The sequence below is a fragment of the Agaricus bisporus genome (genome assembly GCF_000300575.1).
Source record: "Agaricus bisporus var. bisporus H97 unplaced genomic scaffold AGABI2scaffold_8, whole genome shotgun sequence".
Taxonomy (NCBI): domain Eukaryota; kingdom Fungi; phylum Basidiomycota; class Agaricomycetes; order Agaricales; family Agaricaceae; genus Agaricus; species Agaricus bisporus.
Window position 1 is genome coordinate 756333 of NW_006267371.1, and position 11840 is coordinate 768172.

General features: G+C 47.5%; 3 protein-coding genes across 3 annotated transcripts; 1 reads left to right on the forward strand and 2 right to left on the reverse strand.

Moving 5' to 3' along the window:
• Positions 1 to 1081: 1081 nt before the first annotated feature.
• AGABI2DRAFT_120057 (hypothetical protein) lies at positions 1082 to 3817 on the reverse strand (the record flags this gene model as incomplete). The annotated part of the gene is made up of 2 exons (XM_006463169.1): positions 1082 to 3150; positions 3226 to 3817. 2 exons carry the CDS (start codon positions 3815 to 3817, stop codon positions 1082 to 1084), a joined length of 2661 nt encoding a protein of 886 aa, XP_006463232.1.
• A 2034-nt stretch (positions 3818 to 5851) lies between these two features.
• AGABI2DRAFT_194119 (hypothetical protein) lies at positions 5852 to 7318 on the forward strand. Its single transcript, XM_006463170.1, has 2 exons — positions 5852 to 6593; positions 6647 to 7318. The coding sequence occupies exons 1-2, from the start codon at positions 5970 to 5972 to the stop codon at positions 6884 to 6886; spliced, it is 864 nt and encodes a 287-aa protein (XP_006463233.1). The 5' UTR covers positions 5852 to 5969; the 3' UTR covers positions 6887 to 7318.
• A 1401-nt stretch (positions 7319 to 8719) lies between these two features.
• Positions 8720 to 11102, reverse strand: AGABI2DRAFT_120059 (hypothetical protein; the record flags this gene model as incomplete). Its single annotated transcript, XM_006463171.1, has 3 exons — positions 8720 to 10910; positions 10959 to 11005; positions 11079 to 11102. 3 exons carry the CDS (start codon positions 11100 to 11102, stop codon positions 8720 to 8722), a joined length of 2262 nt encoding a protein of 753 aa, XP_006463234.1.
• Positions 11103 to 11840: the final 738 nt, after the last annotated feature.

Below are 11840 nucleotides of genomic sequence, written 5' to 3' on the forward strand. Positions count from 1 at the left end.
GTCATGTTTGACGGTATCATTCTAGACACCAAATCAAATCTATTCCTGGTCCACCCAATTCAAGCGTATGATTCACCCTAAGTTGTAGGCGGAACCACCACCGTCATTCGATCTTCCTCCTTTAGAAACTCCGTGCTAACATTATGTAGTACCCTTCAAGGAATTACTCGTACGGACTAATTTCATCATTACAAAAAAAATCTCACCTCCAGAACCGCTTCTTATCTATTACCTGTTTATACGAGGCTAAAGGTAGGTCGCTTGTTTAAAACGGATGATGACATCGACGACATCCACCTGGTATTGATCTTCTCCAAGCGAAGAGCTTTATGTATTAATGAAGTGACCCATGAATACTCTTGTATGAATGGGTGTTCTAAAGAACATTCGCGAGCTTGATCACATTTGCGAATATATTTGTTTTTGGGGCCCAGACTACGTTCAGCAATCTAGAACTCAGACAGACCATGAACGAAAATTAGGTACTGGCATTAATACATCATTGTCGAGTCTGCGTAGATCGTCGATCAATCAGTACGTTATCATCGAGTTCAAAATGACTTTCAATCGCTATGGGCCGCTTTCCGTGGGGCTTTAATCTGTCGGGGTGAGGAGCTCATCCTCGGAGGCGAGAGCAAGAACTTGTTCGCTTTCAGAGGCGGATTGTGATCAACCGTTAACTTCTTCAGGCTCCAGGCTCCGTAGATCGACCATTGACTTCGAAGTTCTTAGGTCACAACGATAGAGTTCAATACCATGCTTTATTTCTATTCCGATTGTTAACTAAAAAGCAACTATATACTACACATGTGTTTTACATCCAAGTAAGTACATGCGTTTAACAACCGTCAGAATGATGTAGTGACGAGATTACAGATGAGGTGTGATTGTCATGATGCTTGTGATATGCGATGAGTTTTGTGAGACGATCCTATGTATGTATGATAGAATATGCAAAGGTAAAACAAAATAATGCCACTCTATGAGCTTTGATGTCGGTTATGCATAACCATTCGTAAAAATCATGAAAAAAACAAGGGCGAAAATGAATAAAAAAGTTAATTTTTTTAACAGAGAATAATCAAGTGGCAGCTCCTGCTGATGCAAAAAAACGTCCCGGCATAAACCAGTGCCGTTGCATTCGCGATCTCTGCTCGCGACGATTCCGCCTACCGACAGAGAACCTGCTCTGCCTACCAGAGGAAGGCGAAGATGGAGAATTTTCATGGTGTGGCACCTTCTGCGTCGCATCATCTATTCCAGAAAGGGTGGTGGGAGTTCCAAACGGGACGTCCTGCGATCCATAAGATTCGGCTTCCCGATCCCAAAGTCGACGACCTCCATCCCGCGTTCCAAACCAATTCGAATCACGGCGCTGTTTCGTTTTTCTTCGTGCTGAACCTGAAACTTCTCCCTCGGTTTCTTCGGCATCAACCGTCTGAGCAATCTTCTTATTACGCGTAACGAGCGATCGACTGGACTTATTGCTCGCCTCGGGATGGGGAGACGAAAAAGCTTGCCGAGGGGGCTCGAAAGTAAAACCCCCCAATGTGAACCTTGAGCTAGACTCGGTGGCATTTTCAGCGCCGGCGATTGAGCTATCGGTGAGGGTATCATTGATAGGAGTGATTTTGGCCGTAGGAGATCTTGCCCGTTCGTGTGTGGCTCGAGTTTGCAGCCGGGTTGGTGAGGGTGTGCGAGGAAAGAATTTGAGCCCAAAGATACCATTCGGTTTGGATTTGGTTGCGGCCGTTCCTGTACCGCTTGCTCCTTCGTCGATGAATTGAGGTTTGTTGTGCTGATGCGAGGTAGGGATATGCGTTGGGGGTTGGGGGAAGAACATGTGGGGCTGCCTTGAGGGTGACAGAGGAGATAGTGGAGATAAGGCGTCGGTCATTGCAATCGTGTTATAAACAGGAGAGAGATGCTGACTTTGTTCGGGAGAATAATTATGTGTTACAGCAGGAACTTGTCGAGCTCGTAGCTGAAGCCAATTCGGCTCCGGGGAAGGCGAATTGGATCGTAGGAAAACAGAAGGACTTAGCACTCCAGTGCGGAAATGGCGGGGAAGTACGGGACGAGGAGATATGATGGAGGGTGATGATGATGTACGTGATGATGACCTAGAATATGTAGAAGGGGATGAAACGTCTTGGGAGGCCAGCCATGTTGAGGGGGAGGTCATCTCTTTGTCCTCCGCTACGGCGGTGGCGGTGACGGCAGATGCGGGTAATGCAATGGCCTTGCTTTCTGAGATGGCGCTTGTTAAATAATACATCGACGAGTACGGATCGTATTCATTAGCCGTCTGCATGATTGCCGAATCTTCGGAAAAGCTATTGACGCTCGCGTCACGGTCATAGAAACGTGGCTGAGGTATGTTGGTGTTGATTGTAAGGGGTTTACGGTGTAGCAGCGCAGTTTTGGAACCGAAAGCAATTTCACCATTGTTCGGGGTAGCAGGAAACGAGGATACAGGAGATTGAATAGAAGCTTCTGAAGGCGTTCGAGATCCATCGAACATATCCGAATTCTCAAGACCTGGCTCGGATTTGGATGAAGACGTGGAAGAAGCAGAAGAAGAAATAGTGGATTCGTAGGCCCATGTCGCGCCGCAAGATGAGCCATTGGTATAATCGAAGGTGGACTCTTGGATACAGGGCTTTTTACCTGGATGCGCGAAGACAATATCGGACGTAGTGTCTGTGCTCCAACGAGAGACAGCAGCCTCGGGTACAGGTGAAGGGGAGCGGGGAAGAGGGTCCGATTCTTCCGAAGAATCGCTATCAATATCCATTCCAGACTCCCAGGGGCAACGGGCCATGCTGCCCTCGAAAATGACGCCTTCCGAGTAGAAAGAGGTGACATCCCTGATTGCCCGTCGTACATCCCGGAGTGGAGTGCGGCGTCTATAATCAATGTCGAGCATGCCGACGAGGATTTTGTTAACTTCAGATGAAATTGGAAGGACACTGGGGAGGAATGTGTTGGGGCCGCGAAGATAAGCTTGGAACGTTGGGTCATCAGCGGTTGCGGACTTCCATGGATTGCGGCCCGTGGCAAGGTTCAAGAGGATAATGCCCAATGACCAAATGTCGTTATGCATAGGAGAGTAGCTTCCTTGGTGCCCGAAGCCGGAACCCTGGCACTCTGACGTAGCAAAACGGACAAGAACAATTAAATTAGCACGTGTAACGAAACGGAGTATATGATACGGATACTAACCTGGACTCATGTGGAACACGCTTCCTGTGCGGAACTCGTCGCTCATTTTTTCGGTTGTGGCCAACCCGAAGTCAGTGATTGCGATCCGAAGGCCATCGTCATAACAAAGAATGTTTTCAGGCTTTAGATCTCGGTGGTAGATTCCGAGCGAGTGGCAATATTCAACTGCGTCAAGCAGCTGAAGGAAAACGTGCTTGATGAGAGAGTCATCACCGAGATAGCGGCAGCTGTGCAGGATTTGCGTAAAGAGATCGTGGTCGGGAGCGTAATCCATGATGATGTAGGTAAGATTGAGGCATTCGACAACACGGTGAAGAGTGACGACTCCAGGATGCCTCGAAGCAAGCTGGTGCAATGTGATTTCGCGAATATGGACTTGCCGAGAGCGAGGATTCTGAACTGGAGGAGCTACCAAGCACTTCACCGCGTAGGACTTTGGTGCCATAGAAGTCGGCCGAGCTTCGACTGCGCGATAGACTACACCGTAACCACCGATACCCAAAACCTCCACAAGCTGGAGGGAGCCCTCATCGATGAATGTTCCGATAGGCGGATGCACTGGCGAAAGTTGGAAGTTGCACTTGGACGACATGATGATTAACGTAAAGAAAAAAAAGAAATAGTGAGAGAAGTGGACGTGAGCACCAGTGCCAACGGCGAGGGAACTTGGTGGGGTCAGAACCAAGGACAAGGCGTTTATAAAGCATTAGAATTAGAATTCACGAAGGGCCGAGCCGGGTTGTTGGCAAGCGTGATCGGTGCCCCTGTTGTGCGTGTTGAACACGAGGCGGGAGGATGGAATCAGAATGTTGTGACCGGCGAGTCCACCACAACTTGCAGCCCCCAGCAGGTGGCCCGCAAGTGGTTTTAACTTATTTTGGGTTTTATACGAGTTGAAACCGGCAGTCTGCAGCGGGTCACTAAGTAGAAACAACGCAGCAGACGTCTTCAGACGAAGATGGTAAACGCACCGAGCTACTTTTGTCGGACTATGTTCCCACCTGGCACGAGGTGCTCCCGTAATTGCTTTCAAATGGGGATATTTTAAGAATTATCCCGGCAACCTAAATGGAGGACTGTGGCAAATCGGCGCAGTCGAACGCTTACTTGATGATCATAAATCGGCTAGAACAGAGGACTTTTCTTTACCTAGTAGTCGCATAATCAAGGCTTACTTTGATATTACGCCCCGTCTATATACTCGGGTGACGAGGGGGTGATAACTTCGGAGCTGGAGTGGCAGGACCGGGAGTACATACATTGAAATCTGAATTGATTCTCTTCTTCACTAAGCAGTGCTCGGATAGAAGTCCGGAGGCAGAAAACCAGACATAGCGATGAGTGAGTGCTCCATGTAATGTATACTTAGCACTTCTGCAGCGAACTTCTCCCTAAAATTTCGGAAGATCATCAAGTTGATGAGAGCCCAGAATAAGCAGCTGATCCGATCTTTGAGCCCAAGGATGAGCCGACAAGGGCATTGAAAATTTGTGTCGTTGCAAAATGGAATTCCTCCCTAGAACATCGCTCACGAGGGTCAAAAACTAACTGTAATTGATCTGAGGTGTGGAAAGTATATCATTCGAAGTCCTGACAAGCTCACAGTGGGCAGTGTTGATGTTCAAACCAAAGGTGTGAACTTGGGGATAACCCGGAGCGGAAAACGTGAGCCTGAGGTACGTTTCTGTTCTAGCTTGAATGGCATATTCGTGGAGTGGTCAGAGCACATACAATCGCGAAGAAGGAGCCATTGTGACCAGGACCGTGATAGAGTTGATCAATAAAATCGGCTATTGTAGACGGGCGACCCGGCATTGATACAACGGAACACTTTTGCGGACCGGCATGACCTGGACCGTTCGGACATTGCCATGAAGGATAAGATTAACTTGAGACGTACTATGGATATCTGATATGCGAAATTGCATGTTGCACTACTGTCTTTGCACGAACCTCTTAATTTCAAGCGACTTATTGAAATGGTATTGGTTTTGCTAGCTTCACCCCTCTACGATCTTAAACCTACAACGTTGACGCTGAGCGCTGAGGAGTCAGATGGTTTGATCCGGGAATCAATAAAACAGCTCAAACAAAAATTTTCAGGCCGAATACATTCCTTTGAAAACACGTTCTTCACGCCGCCAGCCTTAACACAATGCCTGAAATAAAGCGGTGTAATGAAACACTCTGCACGAAATTTCGACGCTGGCAATTTGAGTAATAGATATAAGTTGTGTTACATGTAAGTTACTTATATTACATGCGCCCAACACACTGTCAAGCAATCCAAATGTGGAAAGTTAACCGAGGCATCTCTGAGACGTGTTCCGATTCTCCCCTCAATGTGACAGGGTCCGGGGATCTGACTTAAATTTGATTCCAGCAATTCATACTGATGGTTTTGGTTTTTATACCTTGCTGGTCAGTATTGGGTCGGTATCCGCTGGAGCGGCGAAAGAAACACTCGTATCTACTAACTTAGGGGGGACGATGCCACCGCCGGGAGCCCGGGTAAATGTAACGTCATGATTGGCTCTATACCACGTGACTAGCGTGACCGGTCTGTCCCTGTCAACGTCCAGCATTGTTGAACTTGCTCCTTGTTCTCAACGTTCATCATAGCGTCCAATCTTCCTACCAGACTGTCCGACTTATACCCGTCATTTTTATTATTGCATTTTTCTTTTTTTTATTTGCTGTTTTCCCCTGAATCTTGACGTCTTCCCGATCGACTTGCCGCTCACATGGCCTCTCGCACTTTCACCGTCTTTCAAGATGTAATTGCTGTTGAGGCTCCTAAAGTCAAGCCAGTCACCTCTGGCGTTATGGCTACGCGATCTTCAGCTCGTATCAAGAATTCATCCCAGAATTCTTCGACTTCGAAAGAACCCGCACCAGTTGACAAGGAAAACCTTCATCCTCTCACTGGCCAACGTGCGGCATCGACCACATCGAAGAAGCGCAAGACAAATGTGCTGGCGGTAAAGCCTTCTGCACCTCTCGCCGTTAAGAAAGCGAAATCAACGAAGCCGATGAAGCAGGCGGCGTCTGGCTCACCCAAGAAACGTAAAACTTCCACGGAGGCTCTCAAAGTGAAAGTCTCCGTGAAGAAAAGCGGCAAAGCGGGCGGGACATTGCGCAAATCTGCTACCAAACGATCAGTTCGAAAAGTTTCCGAGCTTCCCCCTCTGGAAGAGGAGCTCGATGTCAATGGTCGAGAAGCTGAGGATGGCACGCAGGCTTCGATCGACTCACGGTGCTATGACCTGACGGTCCGGCCTTTGGCCGATGTATCGCAGGCTTATGAAGTCATTGAGCCTGCTCAGGGTGATCCGGCGACCCCACCGGCCAAAGCCAAGTTCCGCAAAGTAAGGGAAGTCCATTTTTAAGATAATTATTGCTCACTCGCATTACATTGCAGGATGCCTCTACAGAACCAGAAATCCGTGATTTCTTCTCCTCGTCGCAAACCCTTGCCTCTCTCCCCTCTACATCTACCACCTGTACTTCATCTGCGGATACAGTGGAAAGCCGTAAATTTTCTACCCCAGAGCGAAAGCGAATCTACGCTGCCTTTACCTTCTCTTCGCCCTCCCCCACCAGCGAAAGATTCAGGTCGTCATCGCGATCAGGCAGTAAATCTCCTTCCAAATCGGCATAACGGACGATAACGGACAATTAACTACTTTCCTCCAAATGTTGATCATTGGCTGCACAACGAACAACTACACTCTCGATCTTTGATACGACAGGCAGCTTACAAATTCTCTTTTCATTTTTCACACCAACTTCGCATTACTCAATCTCACTGCCCTTCTAACAACTCCGCACATCGCCCATCTAACCCACGTAACCAATATTCTCGTCACTGACATTCTATCTCGTCCATAACAAGAAGATACCAGCCGCTGTCACCGATTCACCGTTTTGGGACTCTTTTCATTTGCATGCATATCTGGTTCTACGTTGAGATGCTGTTTAGATTTGTTATACCGGTTGATTTTCCGACCCAAATCTCTCTGTATCATCCTATCCCGTATGTGATGTCACTAATGCAAAGCATTCTTCAATTCAACTTGAGATGTTCTGGAAGATGTGGATTAAACTTCGCAAGTCTAACTTCGTTCGTGGGGGTTACTGTACTCACGTTATAGACGCCCAAAGGGGCGTTACTGGTTTGCTTCAGGATATTTTAGACTCAACACGTGTAGGGAAACCCTTTCCTGCGCAGTCCAGATCTCAGTGCTCAGATCTTAATATTGAGTATGTGGATTGTGACCTGTCAGTGCATGATTCAATTGCAGTGTGTCACAGTGCGATGTTTCGATGGAAACATTAGTTATCGATGAGAACTATTCTGGTTCATTGCATTACCGTAGCCAACTAATCCACAAACCTATCATGATATGGTGCGTACACTTTACTCACGACGCACAGACAGTAGATTGACGGTTCGTACCCACATTGAAACTCGTAAGGTGAAAAATTCGAAGATGCAACTTTGAAAGATCGAGTTAAGAGCAGCCGTACGTTGTCAGTGGGTTTGCATGAACCCTTCCCCGGGCCACTGGCGGCAATCGACGGTTAATAGCCATGTATAGACAATAATAACCATCGGATTCATTGTCTGAAACGACGATGGAAGACTCAATTCTTGTCAGCTCCGCGTTCATGACGTCTCTCAATTTCTTCCCTACGGGAATGCTTCTTACTGTGCGGACTGCACGTTTTACCCCTGCAGCAGATGATATGCATCCACTACGGCGGACATTACTTGCTTCTTGTGGTATATCAATGGCACATAAGCAGACCAGTTCGTTTTGTCTCAACAGGAGATGTGGACCATTAATTCTTAACTCGGCAGGGACAAGATGTCGATTCCAAGGTTATTCAGTACCATGCATTGACCACATGTCCAATTGTTTTGAAGCGGATATTTATGTTCGCACCTCGCGTCGCAGAAGAGAACCTCAGGCTATATCCTGCTCTATTGTATATCCGCAGTGAGGAGAAAAGAGCAGGCCTCTTATTTCTCCCGTTCGCTTTTTCTTATCTACTTCGTTTTTTCCCTTGACCCTATCGCAGTTTGCGACTGGCCGAAAGATCGGACGTCTAGCTCTATTGCTATTTTATCCCGCCTCTTCAGCAGGACCATTCCCAAATTTGCTCTCTGACGCTCTGGTCGATGCTTCCGGCTCGTTGGATCCGCCGTCGGTTTACCGGCCCCTCGATGGACGCGTCATTCGATGAAGGGTGGTAAAACACGTCTTCGGTTTGAGTATAGTTCGATTGGACCGACCAGGTCTTGAATGCGGTCCGTTATTGCGACGTTTATCACTACTGAGCCCGAGGTGAGGTGAGCACTTGAATGCATCGATGCGTTTACTGATGAAACCCAGGCCAGACATTCCTATCCGAGATAGCAAATGGCTATTATAGCGAAACAGAATAACATACTATAACTATTGCAGGCGATGAGGTTACTACAATGATACTAATGATCGGTTGTCAATTCCAGTGGCGCCGTCTCGTTGGTACTCCCGCGGTTCAGGAACAGCGTAACGGGCGTTACATCAGAATTTCTGACCGAGATATCCTTTCCATCGTGAGTCTTGTCGCCACTGGGATCCACTGGCATGAATGACTCTGGCTGATTTGGAGAGTTTTCATCGCGCAAAGCCGATGCTCCAACGACTGCACGACCGATTGAGGTATGGTTGAGGACGTCCCTCATATAATCCAGCCTAAGTGCTCCCATGCCGATGAGAACGATTGCGAGTAGGAACGATGGAAGCCATATGGCTAACAGAATGAACCCAGGAATAGCGAACGGCATTCTGTACTCGATAGATGGTTTATTTGCGGAGAAGAAGGCGGTGGCATTCGTTGCGGTTCCAACAACGCTATTCAACATCATGTCCGTCCAAACGATATTTCGGATATTGGCATACCCGTTAACAGGATTCTGCTCGACAATGGCTTGATATTTCCTCCGCATCGCATAGTCGAAGGTACCCCGATAGTCAACCAGGTAATCGTCACCTGAGAAAACTGTTTCATAGACTTTCTTCCAGGCAATTTCATGGGCGGCATGCGCAGAGCCACTCGGTAAGATTGTCACGCCAAACGCTGATCGCCCAGCGGGTAAGTAGAGACCTTCACTCCGTACCGCCCAAATTGACGAATCATTTTCATATTTATCGTCAATTTTCCCCCACACCAAGTCAACGGAACTGATGTTGAGGTTCCCCTTTTCTATGCCCCACAGGACTGTTTGGCCAGCAGGTTTGCGGCTGAGTCGGAGGTTTTGAAGGTTGCTCAAGTCGTTTGATGAGAAAGTGATTGTCTGGATTGACGCTCGTGTAGTACTTGCACATACGTGAATGTCCTGCTTCCACTTGGATCCTTCACTGTAGTCCTTTAGGTCCCCTCCATCTGTTCGCAAAGGTGGTCCAAGAAATGCGCCACAAGAAACATGGACATTGGATTTGTTTGCGACATCAGACTGTCCAAAGCCTTGACATGCAGTCGATGTCATGGAATTGCTTTCCATAGTACCATTCAGGTAGCTGAGTGGTAGGGGCGTGATACGCCCGATAGTCACCCCGCTAAGAGTTGAACCAGACGTGAGATCGTCAACAATTGTGTAATTCTTCCCCTCGAAGGATGATTCGCGAGATGTGTTGAGATAAAGCATAGCGATAAAATTGCTTAGCGCGGCACCTTTATAAGCATGTTGACTGAGATTGATATGTTGCCCGTCGCGGCTCAGCGGTGGATAATCCGGGGTCAGATTATAAAAACCACCATGATCAGTAAGGTTATACGTTTCATGAACGGCATCCGGCCCGCTATCTGTCAATTCATACAATACTGTAAGATTGGTGGGAATACATTCAGTGAGGGGTTCCAGCCATAGGACGTCCTGTGACCAAGTTCCACCGTGGGCAGCTTCTGGGACTGTGGTATTCCAGAATCCAATTCCTGGATGATCTATGGTCATATCGACAATAAGACCTTCAACGGCGAAGATGCTGTCTTGCTGAAGGAAGGACCGAATGGTACCAAATAGACCAGAACTGCCAGATAGACTTTCATTGCGGAACATCTGATTATAAAAGCGACGATACTGTGAGGTGAAAGGTCCATGGGGTGTACTGTTAAATATCTGGACGGTGGGGGCAACGTATGTCGTATTCTTTGACTCGGCGGTGAGGTCTGGGCACAGAAGAATCTCGGCTGGTCCACAAGGACGTCCATACTGGTATTTATATCGATTCGGTGTGGTTGCGAGGGCGAGGGGGGATTTATCCGGAAGGTAACTAGCGGTTACGATTTGGGGGTGATCGATTAAGAGTGGGCCGTCATGAAGTCCTAGGGGGAGAATGATGCCCGCAATCGCGACAAGCACTGTACAAACAGTGATTAAAATTGAAATTGTTGGCACTGCAAATCCAGTTGATTTTCTCGAAGTTGAATCGGAGCGAAGAAGTGTTGGCCAGATAGACGAATGAAGTATCTGACCAAGTGAACTCCAGGCGACGGCCTGGTTAGTTCTTGACATGAAGTGCATTACAAGGAGAACAAGTGATGCGGGTAGTGTCACTTGGACGAACGTGATAGCGGCATTGATGATAGTCGCCGCTTTGGCGACAGTAAGATGCGTTACGACATAAATCATAATCCTGCTATTAGAATCAGCGACATACAGAAATACGCTCGAGAAAACTCACTGAGGGAGATGCGCAGCAGATGTGCAATAGTCACGACGTGCTGAAGACTAGAAACCCCATTCTAAGTCGGGGATTATGACATGTTGGCATTTTTTCTCCGAATGTCGCTATCTCCATTACTCTGCCATCAACTTCGTCTGACATCGGGCAGGGTGGGATCAGGTGGTTTAAGGGTGGTATGTTTTGTAACAAGGAGTCACCGCAAAATCACAGCCTCAATTGATCACCATCAATTGCAAATACGTCCGAGAAACACGCGGTCATCGCCAGCAGGCCGCCAGCCAGAAACAAGTGTCAGGGTCACTCTAAAATCGTACCCTCACAAAAGGACTCCCATGTGTTTAAAGGTCGAACCACAGGCTCAGAGCATACGTTGAGGTAGTCCCTGCGAAGCCTGGGAATTCTCAAAGCCGCTATTCCGTTTTAAGGTATCCCAAGTCCCTCTGAAAAAGGAAATTTTGACTGGGGGACATGGGCATACCCGATAATGGAAACTGCTCGGCTGCCGCCCCCTTGGGCTCAGCCTTGAAGCCCAGTCAAAACTACTTTGAGTGGGTGGGATATCCTCAGAGGTCAGAAGTTGAAACATGATTTAGCGATTTACGGTGATAGCCATTGGGAAAATAGGTTTTTCTCTGCGAAAGTCTACTGTCACGTGAAAAACGTGATAAATCACCAAAAGTACATTTGCGATAGCACACAAATGAATTTGACAAATCTAAGTACTTAGAAGAGATTTTAGTTACTCTGCATAGATAGTGGCGCCATTTAGTCCCAATGAAAAGGCACTCGAGATTGTATACTCCATTTTATGTTGTATATGGTACAAATGACCAAATCACATGACAAATCATCTATACCATCTGCAAATCCACACGAAAG